The 13,618-nt window shown below is 40.4% G+C and overlaps 1 protein-coding gene across 6 annotated transcripts in view; it reads right to left on the bottom strand.

The window, feature by feature from the left end:
* The window catches only part of CNKSR2 (connector enhancer of kinase suppressor of Ras 2), a 375,664-nt gene that overhangs the window by 274,389 nt on the left and 87,657 nt on the right, over window positions 1-13,618 (bottom strand). For all 6 annotated transcript variants that reach the window (XM_074968071.1, XM_074968093.1, XM_074968061.1 and 3 more), the window contains one exon: window positions 5,556-5,643. In XM_074968071.1, coding sequence (XP_074824172.1) covers window positions 5,556-5,643 — 88 coding nt within the window. The remainder of the gene's footprint in view (window positions 1-5,555; window positions 5,644-13,618) is intronic.

Raw genomic sequence — 13,618 nt, 5'->3', positions numbered from 1 at the left:
TGCCCATGACCTGTCCATGACTTTTACTAAAAATAATCATGACAAAATCTTAGCCTTAATTATATACAATGGCTTGTCTTAAGAACTCTGTATTACACCTCATTTTCCTAGACTCCATACTTTCAAAACTCTGCCAATTTCTTCTTCATTATCCAGTTTGTAAGGATAACAGAAAAATGTAATCTCTTTATGCCAAACATTATCCCTACAATTAACCTCAAACCAGCAAAATTATTTAAATATGCCAGTTTAATTTTACCCACTTTAGCTAGAGAACAGTGTTTTTGTTAATAATTCTGAAGACTTTTCAGCTGTAAGTGAGTGATACAAAAATTGGGTTTGAATCCTCACAGGCCTCATTCACCGCACGCTGAAGCTCAGGGTGCTATTTTTAAACTGTATATGAAAAAGCTGCCTGACAACAATTTACAAGAGCCAAAGACAGAACTTAAGCAAATGCACGCTTTATGTGTAGACATTTAAAAACACCACTTGTCTTTTTAAAAAGCCTCTTAATAGCTAAGTTCAGGTATAGGACTTTTGTAAACTCACATAGAAGTATTTTAAATGCAGAAGAAAAGAGAATCGGAGATTAAAAAGCTGATGCAACATTTAGACATTCAGTTTGTAGCCCACAACAGTAGTACACTGGGGAATTTAACTGTATTCAATTTGGAATACTTAAATACGGTTTACAATTCTGATCATCCATACTCAAGAAAAATGAATTTAAACTGAAACAGGTACAGAGAAGATCTACTCGGAAGATCAGAGGAATGGAGGGCCTATTTTATGAGCGGATACTGGACGCACTTGGCTTGTTTAGTCTAGCAAAAAGAAGCCTGGGAAGGGATACGATTGTTCTCCATAAATACAGTAGTGGGGTAAACACTAGGGAGAGTGAAGAGCTATTTAAGCTAAAGGACAATGTTGGAACAAGAACAAAGGGGATATAAGCTGGCCATAAACAAATTCAGACTGGAAATTAGAAGAAGGTTTCTAACCATAAGGGGGATAAGGTTCTGGAACAGCCTGCCAACAGGAACTGTGGGGGCAAACAATTTAGTTAGTTTTGAGAGAGAGCGCTAGACAAATTTGTGAGTGCAGCCATATGATGGAATTACTTGTGATGGTGGTAGGCAGGGCTCAACAGCCCTGGGTCTCACTTCTGGTTTATGTCTTATGTTCCTAAAGCTCATGCTTCAGGGTTTTATTTGGCCACCAGCAAGGGTCAGGAATAGATTCTCCCCACCTATGTCAATGTATTCTGGGATTTTTTTAATCTCCTTTCTCTGAAGCTTGAGGGATGACCAAGGCTGGAGATGGGACACTGGGCAGGATGGGCCAGGGCTCTGAAGTGGCATAAACCATTCTCTCTCTCAGATGCTTGTCTGGCTGGTTCTTGCTCACATGCTCAGGGTCCAACTGATCACCACACATGGGGTCAGGCAGGAATTTTTCCCGAGGTCAGATTAGCAGAGACTTCAGGGGGTTTTCACCTTCCTCAGTAGCATGTGGATGCAGCTCACCTGCCAGGATTATCTGGGCATATCTCACTTCGTCATTTCTCTGCCATTGAGCGGGCCTTGAGCACTGGTGCACCTCGATCCCTCCTACTCTCTACCTGCACATAATAGTCTAATCTCCTGGGGGGTCTCATGTACTTTGGTTTAATTGCCATTGTTGGATTTAGTGTGAGGGTGCTAGGTGGTGCTCGTGGCCTGTGATATACAGGAGGTCAGACTAGATGATCTAGTAGTCTCTTCTGGCCTTAAACTCTATGATCATATGAAACAAAAGATCAGTGAATAGATACTAAGTTACCGGAATGGAACATATGTACTGTAAATAAAAATCAGAACAGATGAGTTTGGGACCAGCAATGGAATTTATCATTGTCCCTGTCCTGACTAAAGTCCCAAGATAGCTTCAGCACATGTTAAGTGTCATGCTGCAGTGCTTTCTTGATTGGGGCTTACTGTTACCTTTGGGGATGATGAGTCTTCTCTTTTGTCGTGGCAAGTGAATAAAATTTGCTGTTACTCCTGTAGGTGACTAACTCTCAGACCTCCCCAGTTTCAAAGGTTGAATGTACTTTCCAAAAAATGTAAGGAACTGGCAGTAATGACAAGGGGGATGAATTTGTGAGGAAATGATTGATAAGTTACAAGCTCCCCAGTTAGTAAAAAAAAAAAATAGACCTGTGAAAAGGAATAGGAGGCATTTTCAGTCACATTAAGTGACAGACAATGACATAAAGCAAGGGTGTCAATAGGTGGACCGCAGGCCAAATTCGGACCACCAGACACTTTTGAACAGACCCTGAAATCTTTTTATTTATTTATTGTAATCATTATTCTTATTTTTTATTATTTTCTCTGGAGTCTGGACCTTGACTATACCTTGTCCAAGAAATATGGACCTTGACAAAAATATAATTGACTACTCCTGACCTACAGCCATGACTACAGATAGTGACAGGTGCAACTTTGGCAAGAGATGCCCACACAGCCATCCTCTGAGGTATGGCCCTTTTCGCAAAGCACAAGAAGGGCTCTAATAAGTTTTGTAGGACAAACACATACTTTAAACCACAAAGAAACCAACTAGAGCGCTTAGTTCTTCTCTTAGCCAAATGAAATGCAAACTCAATCAAATTCTGGAATTGTAAAATTACTGACTTTAAAAAAAGAAGTAGAAAGAATTTATTATACAACCAAGGCAAGACATATTTGTTGCACAAGATACAAAGATAAGTCAAACCAAGCTGGCCAAAAGTTAATAGCAAACAAATAAAGCCATTCAAATGGCTGGTTTTCACAATGGTGAAATCTCACAGAAGTTCTGTGCCCCAAACCAGCCAATTGGCTGGCCCACCTCCCTCCCACCATGCCTCAACACTCCATTTCTTGACAGCTGCCCTCTTCCTTCATTTTTGGTGAGCAACCAGACAGGGGCACTGCCTTCTGGGTGGTAAGGAAAGCTGTCTGACTTCCCTCTCCCACAACTTCCCATATGGACATGAGAGAAAAACCAACCCCCTTCTACTGCAGAAGCCCTGCATTACTTTGAGTAAGTAGAGTCCAATAAGGCTTGGCACGGTAATTAGGTATTCTCTGGCAATAGGAAATGAAGCCCATAGTTTCTATATGAGTCAGCAGTGTGTCCTTGTTGCCAAGAAGACTAACAACATATTGGGCTGCATTAGTAGGAGCATTGCCAGCAGATCGAGGGGAGTGATTATTCCCCTCTATTCAGCACTAGTGAGGCCACTTCTGGAGGACTGCATCTAGTTTTGGGCCCCCCACTACAGAAAAGATGTGGACAAATTGGAGAGAGTCCAGCAGAGAGCCAAGAGAATGATTAGAGAGCTGGGGCACATGACTTACGGGGAAAGACTGAGGGAACTGGGCTTGTTTAGTCTGAGGAAGAGAAGAGTGAGGGGGGATTTGATAGCAGTCTTCGACTACCTGAAGGGGGGTTCCAAAGAGGATGGAGCTTGGCTGTTCTCAGTGGTGGCAGATGACAGAACAAGGAACAATGGTCTCAAATTGAAGTGGAGGAGGTGTAGGTTGGATATTAGGAAACACTATTTCACTAGGAGGGTGGTGAAGCACTGGAATGGGTTACATAGGGAGGTGGTGGAATCTCCATCCTTAGAGGTTTTTAAGGCCCAGCTTGACAAAGCCCGGGCTGGGATGATTTAGTTGGTGTTGGTCCTGCTTTGAGTAGGGGATTGGAGTAGATGACCTCCTGAGGTCTCTTCCAACCCTAATCTTCTATGATTCTATCCCTGGCCTTAGAGCACAGCCTACTGCAACAGGCAAGTCAGCCTCCCTCCCACTTTTTACTGGAAAGCAGTTGGGGGGGGGGAGATAAATCAGGATGCTTCCCAACCTCCATTGAAAAACTGAACATTTTTGGTCAGTGGGAATCTTTTGAGTCTCTTGTCCGCACCAAAAAATAGACAATGGGAGGGGCAGTTAACTGGTACCTCTTAATCACCAGGAATAGGCCAAGCCCAGGGAAGCAGCGACCAGCATTCCACCCTGAGAACACTAATAATCAATAGGATCAGTGTGTGAGTGGGGGGTTAGTAGATATGGAGTAATTTGTGGGGCAGGAAGGATTAAAGCTTTGATTGAGCTCTTGTGGTTTTGAGTTTGTTCAGCTCTAACTTCCAACACGCCTGAAGGTACAACTCTAGCCTTCAATAAAACCCTCAGACCCAAACTACAGGTTTGATTTTGTCAATACGCCACTGTAAGCTGAATTCTACTGGGTTTGCACAGGTCAAATCAAAAAGCAAGGGGCACAACAGGTTCATAGAAATGAATAACAACTCATAAGGACTAAAATATTCCAAAGCAAACAAAACCATCCTTTCATTTAAAAATAATCCATCCAAAATACAGAATTTATTATCTAATCCCTCACGCCATCTATTCTCCAGTCAGGAATCATAACTAACAAATAAGCAGTCCTTCAGCTTTGCATTTTTAAGAAACAAAAACATCATGAGATAAAATAGGGTAGACTCTCTGGATAGCCTATAAAATTAATTCACTGTTGAATGGGAATTCACAACTGGCCCCTCAAAAATTAGATAACAAACAGGGGTATTAACTAAACCTATATAATTAACAAGATTTAAAGGCAATTGATTACAGCCACGTTAATCATAGGGGCACTGGAAAACACCAGGACAGATCTTTGGGCTGTTCGAATCAAAGGTATATCACTCAGCTGAAGAGAACTACTTTAATTTCTAGCATTAATCCATCTAATGGAGTGGGTGCCAACACTGGTTTGGACTATAACAAAAGTTGCTTTTCACTTTTACTGGAAGAAGGATAGCCAAGAGTGGGGACAGGTCTAAACTGCAGACACACAATGGTATTATTGTTCTATAGAACTTTTCATCAGTAAATCCCCCCAAAATTATGGAAACTGGGGAAGGTTCTAGGTTATATACACCCTCAGAATGCAAGCAATTTTCCCTTCTATTTGGGAAAGTGAAGTCAGACCTTTAAGCAAAAGACTAAGTAACTGCTTGTGGCTCTCTTGAAGTCCGAATTTAAGAAAACTAAATATAACATTTTAGACAGATCAGAAAATATACACTATCTGCAGAAGATTCTAGGTATTATGAATTGTGCAAAAATGAAGGTGACTGCACAAATGCAGAGTAATACAAAGAGATCTTCTGAACTACTCCATTTAATGAAAAATAAGTGAGAAACTATTACAAGTAAAATACAATATCAAATAGGAATTTTCAACTTGACAATTATATAGACTAAGGAATTCACAATAAAGCTCAGCATTGCAACACAGGAGAGAAGTACATGCATAGGACAGCCAAAATCAAAGTTATGCAGATATTGAAACAGACATTTCTAAAAAGTGTTTTACTAACACAACCGTTTTCCTTTTAAGCTGTAACTGGACACAGAAAAATGGGTGACAAAATGATTCAATTTAGTTGCAAAGGGCCACTTACCATTAAATAGGCAACAATAAATTCAAATGAGAATAAGTGTATAGTCTCATACCTGTTGTACAATTGTTGTTAATTCCAGGCAGAGCTGTATGACATTATTTCTCGTTACTGAGTAATCTGTCACAGCAGCAAAAGGTGATCTAAAAAAAGAAAAAGATAGAATGTTCATAGGGGAAGATGATTTTTTCCCCGCTTCAGTGGCACATAATGCACTTTAAACACAGATTGCTTTAATACTAATTCTTAACAGGACAGAATAATACAATGCTAACTATGGATTTTCAGTATTTCTGATGTATGTACCCGAACATAGTTTTAGAAAATGGCTACTTCAACTCTCTTCTTGGCTTTTCAGGATTTTTTACATCATTCTGAGAGAAGTTCTAATCATAGAGGCATCATCTCCTCAAACCCCTGTAGCTTTTTTCTGAAACTGCCTCCACTTTACCATACGAGTCCTAGGTATACAGGGGCATGTCTTTTGAGGTAGTCTAAGTGCACAGTTACTGAGAAAAGAAATGCTATTGTTTCCATATGTTGTACAGCTGGTGCCCAGGTATGAATACAGTCATTAATACATTTGGCTAATGTACTGAGTGTCTTAGGGTCTGAACTAAAGCCCAGGGAAGTCAATAGAAATACTCTGGGTCAAGCCCTTAGGTCTGCTTCTAAAAAGGGCAAAACAGTCACAATCAGAATAGACTTTCTAAGAAGCAGAGGTAAAGGTTGATTTGGAGCCAGGATCTTTCAATCCCAGGGGTTTTGTTATAAGAATTTTAAAATATTACTAAAGATACATTTTCTGAGGACAGCAGTCCTCGCCTTTCACTATTGAAGAACTACATTCAAATACAGACTTGGTCTCAAGTTATCTTAGTCTAGCTCTTATGTCTCTTTTCCATTTTAAACAAACTATCATACTCTTTGGCAGGACTGGAAGTCTCTATAGGACAAGTCCAAGATTTTAACAGTAGGCATGTTGCTAATGAGGATTTAGGCACATTGACAGTTTTACATGGATGGTATCTGTCCACAATCAACTGGGAAGGAATGTTCAATGGACTGCCTGGGATGGATGCAGTGCTTGTAGGTATGTGGGCCATAGACGCCCCCACTTTGGGCCCATCACCTAACCACTGGCTGGGGATGGGTGAACAAGCTAACCAATTGGCTCTCGTGGCCCCTACCACCTAGTTAAACTCCTGTAGGCTTTTCAAAAATGTCTTGCTCTGGCTAGCTTCCCCACTCTCCCTCCTCTTTGTTGCAGTGTTCGTGCCATGTTTTTTAGGATGCTGCAGGTCTGACTGATCACCTGTTTCAGGATCAGGAAGGTTTTTTTCCCTTTGGACAAAACTGGCAAGAGGTATGATGGAGTTTTTTGCCTTCCTCACAGCATCATTGAGATACTGTTAGGTTATAACAATAAGTCTTAATATTTAATATTAGCAAAGTAAGAGTGTTTAACTTGTGGCCAGTGTCCACTATGGGTAAAGGCTAAAAGGGACCAGCTCCAAGAGGTAAATATCATGGTGGTGGTCCTTTTGCCCATAGGCACCAACTTTCTAATGTGCTGGGAGGTGCTCCCCCCCGGCTCTACCACAGGCCCTGCCCCCATTCCACCCCTTCCCCCAAGTACCCACCCCTACCCTGTCCCCACTCCACCCTTTTCCCCAAAGCCCCACTCCTACCCTGCCCTGTCCCCGCACCACCTCTGTCTTCCTCTTCCTGTCCCATTCCACCCCTCCCCCAAGCATACCCTGCCCTCACTCCTGCCCCCTTCCCCCAGCACCTCCTGCATGCCGAGGAACAGCTGATCCGCAGCAGGTGGGAGGCGCTGGGGGAAGGTGGAGCTACTGACAGGGGGGCTGCCCGCCATTTTTTTTCCCCCATGAATGCTCCAGCCCTGGAGCACCCACAGAATTGGCGTTTATGGTTTTGCCAATAGGAAAAAAGGAGACCTGAAGTTCTTGCAGGCTGATATCCTCTTTTGGCAACTTCTATATCCCTCCATGTGGGAAAAGGTGGGGAGGATTCAGAAGTGAGCTGAATCCAAGGAGTGGGCCTAGGTGGGTCGAGTTACTGGTTGTTTAGTGGGACTCCTGAACACTGCCATGGATAAATGCCTACTATGTGGGAGCGGGAAGTGTTTCCCTCCAGTGTTGAACAACATTACTTCCTGATGCTTAAAATCCATCCCTTGTGTGTTGTTCATTCACCTGTATGTCCTGATCAGTTGAATCTCTCTCTCTCACACACACACACACACACACACACACACACACACACACACACACACACACAAAACACTGAAAGAACAAGTATAGAAAAAACATGATGCTGTGATATAAAGTATTATTGCCACTCATTTGAGATAAGCTCAGAGCCCACTCATGTAAGTAATGCAGCCACCCCAAATGAATATCAATAAAAGCTTTATATTATGTCATCATGTATCTTCTGTATGTCACATACTTTACAGGAAATGTTTAGAGTTTTACCATTTTTGTTGATATTTTTGATATTATATATATAATATCAAATTATTATATTTGATATTATATATATATAATTATATTATTATATTATCAAAATATAAATATTTGATATTTACTGCAAAGCCAGCCAAAGTCCAGTAACCATGAGTTCAGTAATAAAAAGCTCTGCAGACAAGAGTCATCATAACTAGTATATTTTAGATAGTTCTTATAGGTTTCTACAATAGTTTCTCCATGTGCTATAATATTGCAATTTTTAAGTCAGCTATCCTGGATCTTTCCGAAGAACTAGTGGTGTTTCCCAACAGAAAAACGGAATCTCCTCCCCTTTCTAATGGTTTTAAACTCCCATTCTAGCCCTCATAGGTCACAAGATACAATTTGTCAGAATTGAATATTCACCTCAATTTGATGTAATTCTGGGGGAGGAAATTCCATATATTAGATGGAGGAAGGTAATATTCCTCTGGCAGTGTGTTCTTTTTTTAATGGAAGTATGGCTGGTAGAAGCTGTACAGAGGCTAGGAAAACTAGAAGCAGTCGTGAAAGTAAGGGATTAGTGGACAGAGTGCATGTCAGGAGTTCCAGGGTGCTTGACAAAAGCAATTTGTCAAATGCTACAATCACTATTTACATGCAGCTTTTATATATACACACACTACAACAACATGTGTACAGTATACAAAGTCTACCTAACACACACACACACACCCCACCTACCTTAACCAAATTACAATAAAAATATGAACTTATTATATGTTTGAAACCTGAATTAACTCTTCAATTATGAACTATAATCTCTTAAAACAAGACTATTGTATCCGAAAGGGTCAGAAATATTTGTATTTATTTTTCATTCACAATTGCCACTGTTAAGATGAGAAAACCCTTCTAAAGCAATGATTTAAAAAGATGATACTCATTTATGACTCTCACCATTATTTAGAACGATTGAGTTCAAGCCACAAATGGTATTATTTTACTTTATGTTTGGATGTTATTACAATTTGATTTTCAAATTACACAGCTGGAATCTATTTGATGGCTCAAAGCCTCTAGCATTTTTCCAAACAAAATTCTATGGTAGGCTTTTGGTTCTAATGCAGCATGATCTCTCATAGTTTTACTATTCGTTAGGTTACACAGTTCATAAAGACAACAATGAAGCCTTTATGAGCATTGTTCTTAATGAAGAACATTGAAAATACCCAAATAAATTGGGTTTAACTCAAATTAAAGAACAAAAAAATGGCACATGGACTGCAAATGTAACTTAACAAAAACAAATGGAACATAAAAACAAAAATGAGAAAACGGACATTGAAAATACAAAGTGAAACTAGTAACAATGGTAAGGGTAAGTGGATTTTGGGGCGGGGAGGCAGGAAACTAGTAAGCAATTGTCTCATTCCAGCAGCTAAAATCAACAACAAATGGTGAGAAACAAGGTGGGTGAGGCTAATCTCATTTTCAAACATTGAGTTTCAATGAGACTTCCACTCCTAAATGAATTTTGAAAATTTCATCTAGGATGTTTAGTATAGGATCACTGGCCAAACTCCATGATGGACACAATTTGAAGCCTCAATTTGACACATAAAATCCTGTTTTCATTAATAAAATGTCCACCTTGACAGTAAGGCATGTAACATTGTTTTACATTATATTAAAATTATCAATTTATTTCCAGACAGGACATACCGAACCTAAATAGCAGCACATAACTGTTACATCTTGATAACCTTGTGTATTGATTATCACAACAACCTCCTCACACGTGTGATAATGCCATCTGAATCCACCAAAAATGCAACAGGTAAAAAGGCATTCCACACCCAGTCAGAACACATCCTCCCTACTTCTTTTAAGTCCCCAGCCAACTCTATAAAGTTTCAACTTCTGCCCTCTTCCTTCAAAAGCAAACTACTCTACATTCCTCTGACCTACCACTCTCAGCTAGCATTTAAGACACCGATCCAGGAAAGCACTTAAGTATGTATATCATTTCAAGGATGTGACTAGTCTGACTTGTCACATCTTTAAAGTTATACACATGCTTAAATGCTGTGCTGGATTGGGGCCCTATTACATTCGCTCACTTTCAGAAGTGACGTCAGCCTTAATGCCCCATTTACCCTCCTCTCCCATAGCCATCCCTAGAACTTTTTCCAGGTTTGTCTCTATATGTGCGGAATACCCTCTCTTTCCCAGTCTTTCATAAGGTTATGCTTTGTCCATTCAAAACCTTTCTGAAGATTCCCTTCCTCTGCAACATCCACAAAAAATGTGGCAATAATGCAAGAAGTGCTATAAATCCTATTGATTCCCTCCCACCGGCCTCCCCAGCATTTCCTATCTACTCTCTCTGTCAGCCTTTTTAGATTAATAGTTTTTTCTAACTGCTGTTTGACAAAGTAAATAAAAACAAGAGCCATAGAAGGTTTGTTTGTTTTTAATTGGGACTTTCATTAAATCACTAGTGATATCACAACCTTTTAGGAATTTTAAAAAGTTGATAAGTTCACTATTAAATTCACACTGCAGAATTGGGAGAAGAATCAGCTAAAAGAATACATCTTAATTAACAATGGTTTAGTCTCATGTTACTGTTCTGTATGTTATAGATTATTCTTCTCAACAGCCATATGTAACCAATGATTGCAAACAAATGAAAATTATAGTTCAAGAGTACATTAAAAACTAAAAGACAGAACACTAAAAGAACAATGGTTCCTTTGTATCCATGAGGATGCATAAACTTGGTACTTCCAGACCATACATCTTTCAATATCATAATCAGACACATTCACATTTATCCTCCACCTTCTGTTTGATTTGACTTGGTCGAGGCAAAGTACTGGTAACCCCTACTCTGAGCTGTAGCTCTGAAAATAAAAGAGTTTGTAAATAAATGTATCACTTAACACAATTTGTATTTGTATGACCTAAATGTCTTATTAACAAAAACGTTAACAAATGCAGTAACTAAGTTCCACTACTGACAATAGAAACAAACACTTTTATCAGAGTAGAAGTAACGTGATGCCTAGAGTTAACCTCATTCTTATCTTAGAATCAGATCAAGGGGGACAAGTGTGCAAAAGAATTTAAGCTTAATAACCAGAACCCATTTTGAGAGTTTCTTCTAGCATAAAAAATTTCAGGATAATCCAGTCTGTATCATAATTCAACCCTCAGAGAGGAGAGGCAAGGCAAACAAAACCCCAAACAAATGAAGAAAAACATAGTAGTTTGCATTGTAGTACATATAACTGTGTCAGTATTCCATCTAAGAATCATGGTGGTAGACTGTCATATACCATGTTTTACTTGCACTTGTATTGGACTGTTTAATTCACTATAAGCAGGAAATCCAATGAACTTTATATTGAATAAAAGAAACTTTTAAATTAATGCTTTGTTAAACATTTGCAGCTGCTCCTATGGCACTAATAGGAGTAAGTGTGTAGCAATTTTATTGATATGTTTATTACCCCAATTCAAACAAACATAAAGGGGAGTAAATAAAGGGAATATAAGGCCCATGGACAACAAACTGAAAAACTGACAGAAAAGCACATGGATTCATTTTTTTAATCTATTTATAGACACAATTAATTGTTTTTTCACCTCATGGAATACTAAACAACTGTCAGGACAACCAACAACCAAACATGGCTCACAAGGTTGTACAAAAGCACAGCACACAGTGAAGGGGATTGTTACTTTCAAAGTATGAGTTATTGGTTTAACACATTTTGGTGACTGGGAACACGTTAGGCACCATACTTCCAGGCAATGCATACCTGTTATTCCTTTTTCCTCTGCAACTAAAAACCAGCCACATTGTGAGTAAGGTTCATTGACTGAAAACAATGAGAGAAAGAAACCCAACTATTTTTAAGTGCTACAAAATGTACAGAAAATAGTCTTACTGAACATAGCACAGTGGCAAAAAAGATAACAATTTCTTAGTGGAAGGTGAATTCTTCAGTGAAATTACTGCAATCCAAAGCATTCAAAGAATGTACTAAAGCTGAACACTAAAACACTTCTGTATTTGAATGGCAATGGGTGAATCAGCACATGCTGTACTGGACATATAAATAGGAATCCTAAATTGCGTTCCAGGGTACCAGCATACACAGCTGAAAGCAGGAAGGCTTATAGGTCCCAATTCAGCTGTCCATATCTATTGAGCAACACACTTAATTTTGGGCACATACTTACATCCCATTACAACAGGACTTAAGTATGTGTTTAAGTGCTTTGAGGAGTAGCTTTGCTCAGTTGAGGTCACAGTCTCTTGCACCTCAGAGGAATTAATTTCCTTAATCTACCTTCTTGGTATGAAATTTAAGAACTCCTACTTTTCGCGAAAGACAACATTCATCAGCCTGCTACTGTAGATTACCACCTTTTTCTCCTTATTAAACATAGGTAGGAAGAGTAGGGCTTCTAACTGACTTTTTTACTCTGATTTTTCACATATAAGACACCGGGATGCTAAATTGTCAAACTAGTGGGTATCTCAGCCTGTTAATTCTTCTCTATGCATCAGACTGACTGGTTGGAAAAAAACATCTCACCACCACAAAATGTTTTTGTTCCCATTTCTTAATGTTTAATGTAGCTTGTAGCAGTAGTTTAAGCATTTGATATGCAAGCTGTGGCCAGTACTGGGGAGAAAACATGGATCATGTTACGGTTCACCAGCTGTGAAAGACAGATTGAGTAACCAATCCACAGGGCTGGCCTTACCATAAGGCGAACTGAGGTGGCTGCCTCAGGTGCCAGACTGTGGGGGGGCGCCACTAGGACCCAGCATTTCAAAGTTTTGGCCCAAGCGAGGTGGCATGGGGGCATCATTTGAGCTCCCCACCTCAGGTGCCAAAATGTTGTGGGCTGGCCCTGCCAGTCCACACGTGGCTAGGACAAACAGCACACTAAGAAATCCAATGTTCCCTGTAGAAATACCTAATACACAATTAACACCCTTGTAAAAATACTGTGGTGGTTACTGCACAAAATATCAACTAAATTTTCTTCAATTCTTAAATGAACATTTCTCTGCTACATTATGGCATGAGGCTTCGACGAAGAATCCCTTAGAGTTTTGAGATCGGTCCTTTCCCAATCCAACTCTCCAAATACAAACACTTCATAAATTACATAGACATCACTCTTATTATTTATCAAGAGCCCATAACGTTCCTCTCAGCTAGGGTGACCAGGTGTCCGGTTTTCGACCAGAACACCCAGTCAAAAAAGGGATCCTGGTGGCTCCAGTTAGCACCGCTGACCAGGCCGTTGACTGTCCAAGTTGGCGGCACTGCTAGCCTCCATGCCAGGCAGTTCGCGGGAAGCATGTCCCCCTCCGCTCCTATGCAGAGGCGCAAGCAGGGGACTTCCGCACGCTGTCACCACCCCAAGCACTGCCTGTGCAGCTCCTATTGGCCAGGAACCACAGCCAATTGGAGCCGCGGGGGCAGTGCCTGCAGAGGGGGCAGCGCGCAGAGCCACCTGGCCGCACCTCCACGTAGGAGCCAGAGGGTGGACATGCCACTGCTTCCAGGAGCTACTTGAGGTAAGCGCCGCCCGGAGCCTGCACCCCTGACTC

Source organism: Natator depressus, chromosome 1, assembly GCF_965152275.1.
Source record: "Natator depressus isolate rNatDep1 chromosome 1, rNatDep2.hap1, whole genome shotgun sequence".
Taxonomy (NCBI): Eukaryota; Metazoa; Chordata; order Testudines; family Cheloniidae; genus Natator; species Natator depressus.
Note: the sequence above shows the minus strand (reverse complement) of the source record. Positions and strands in the feature narration are given on the sequence as shown.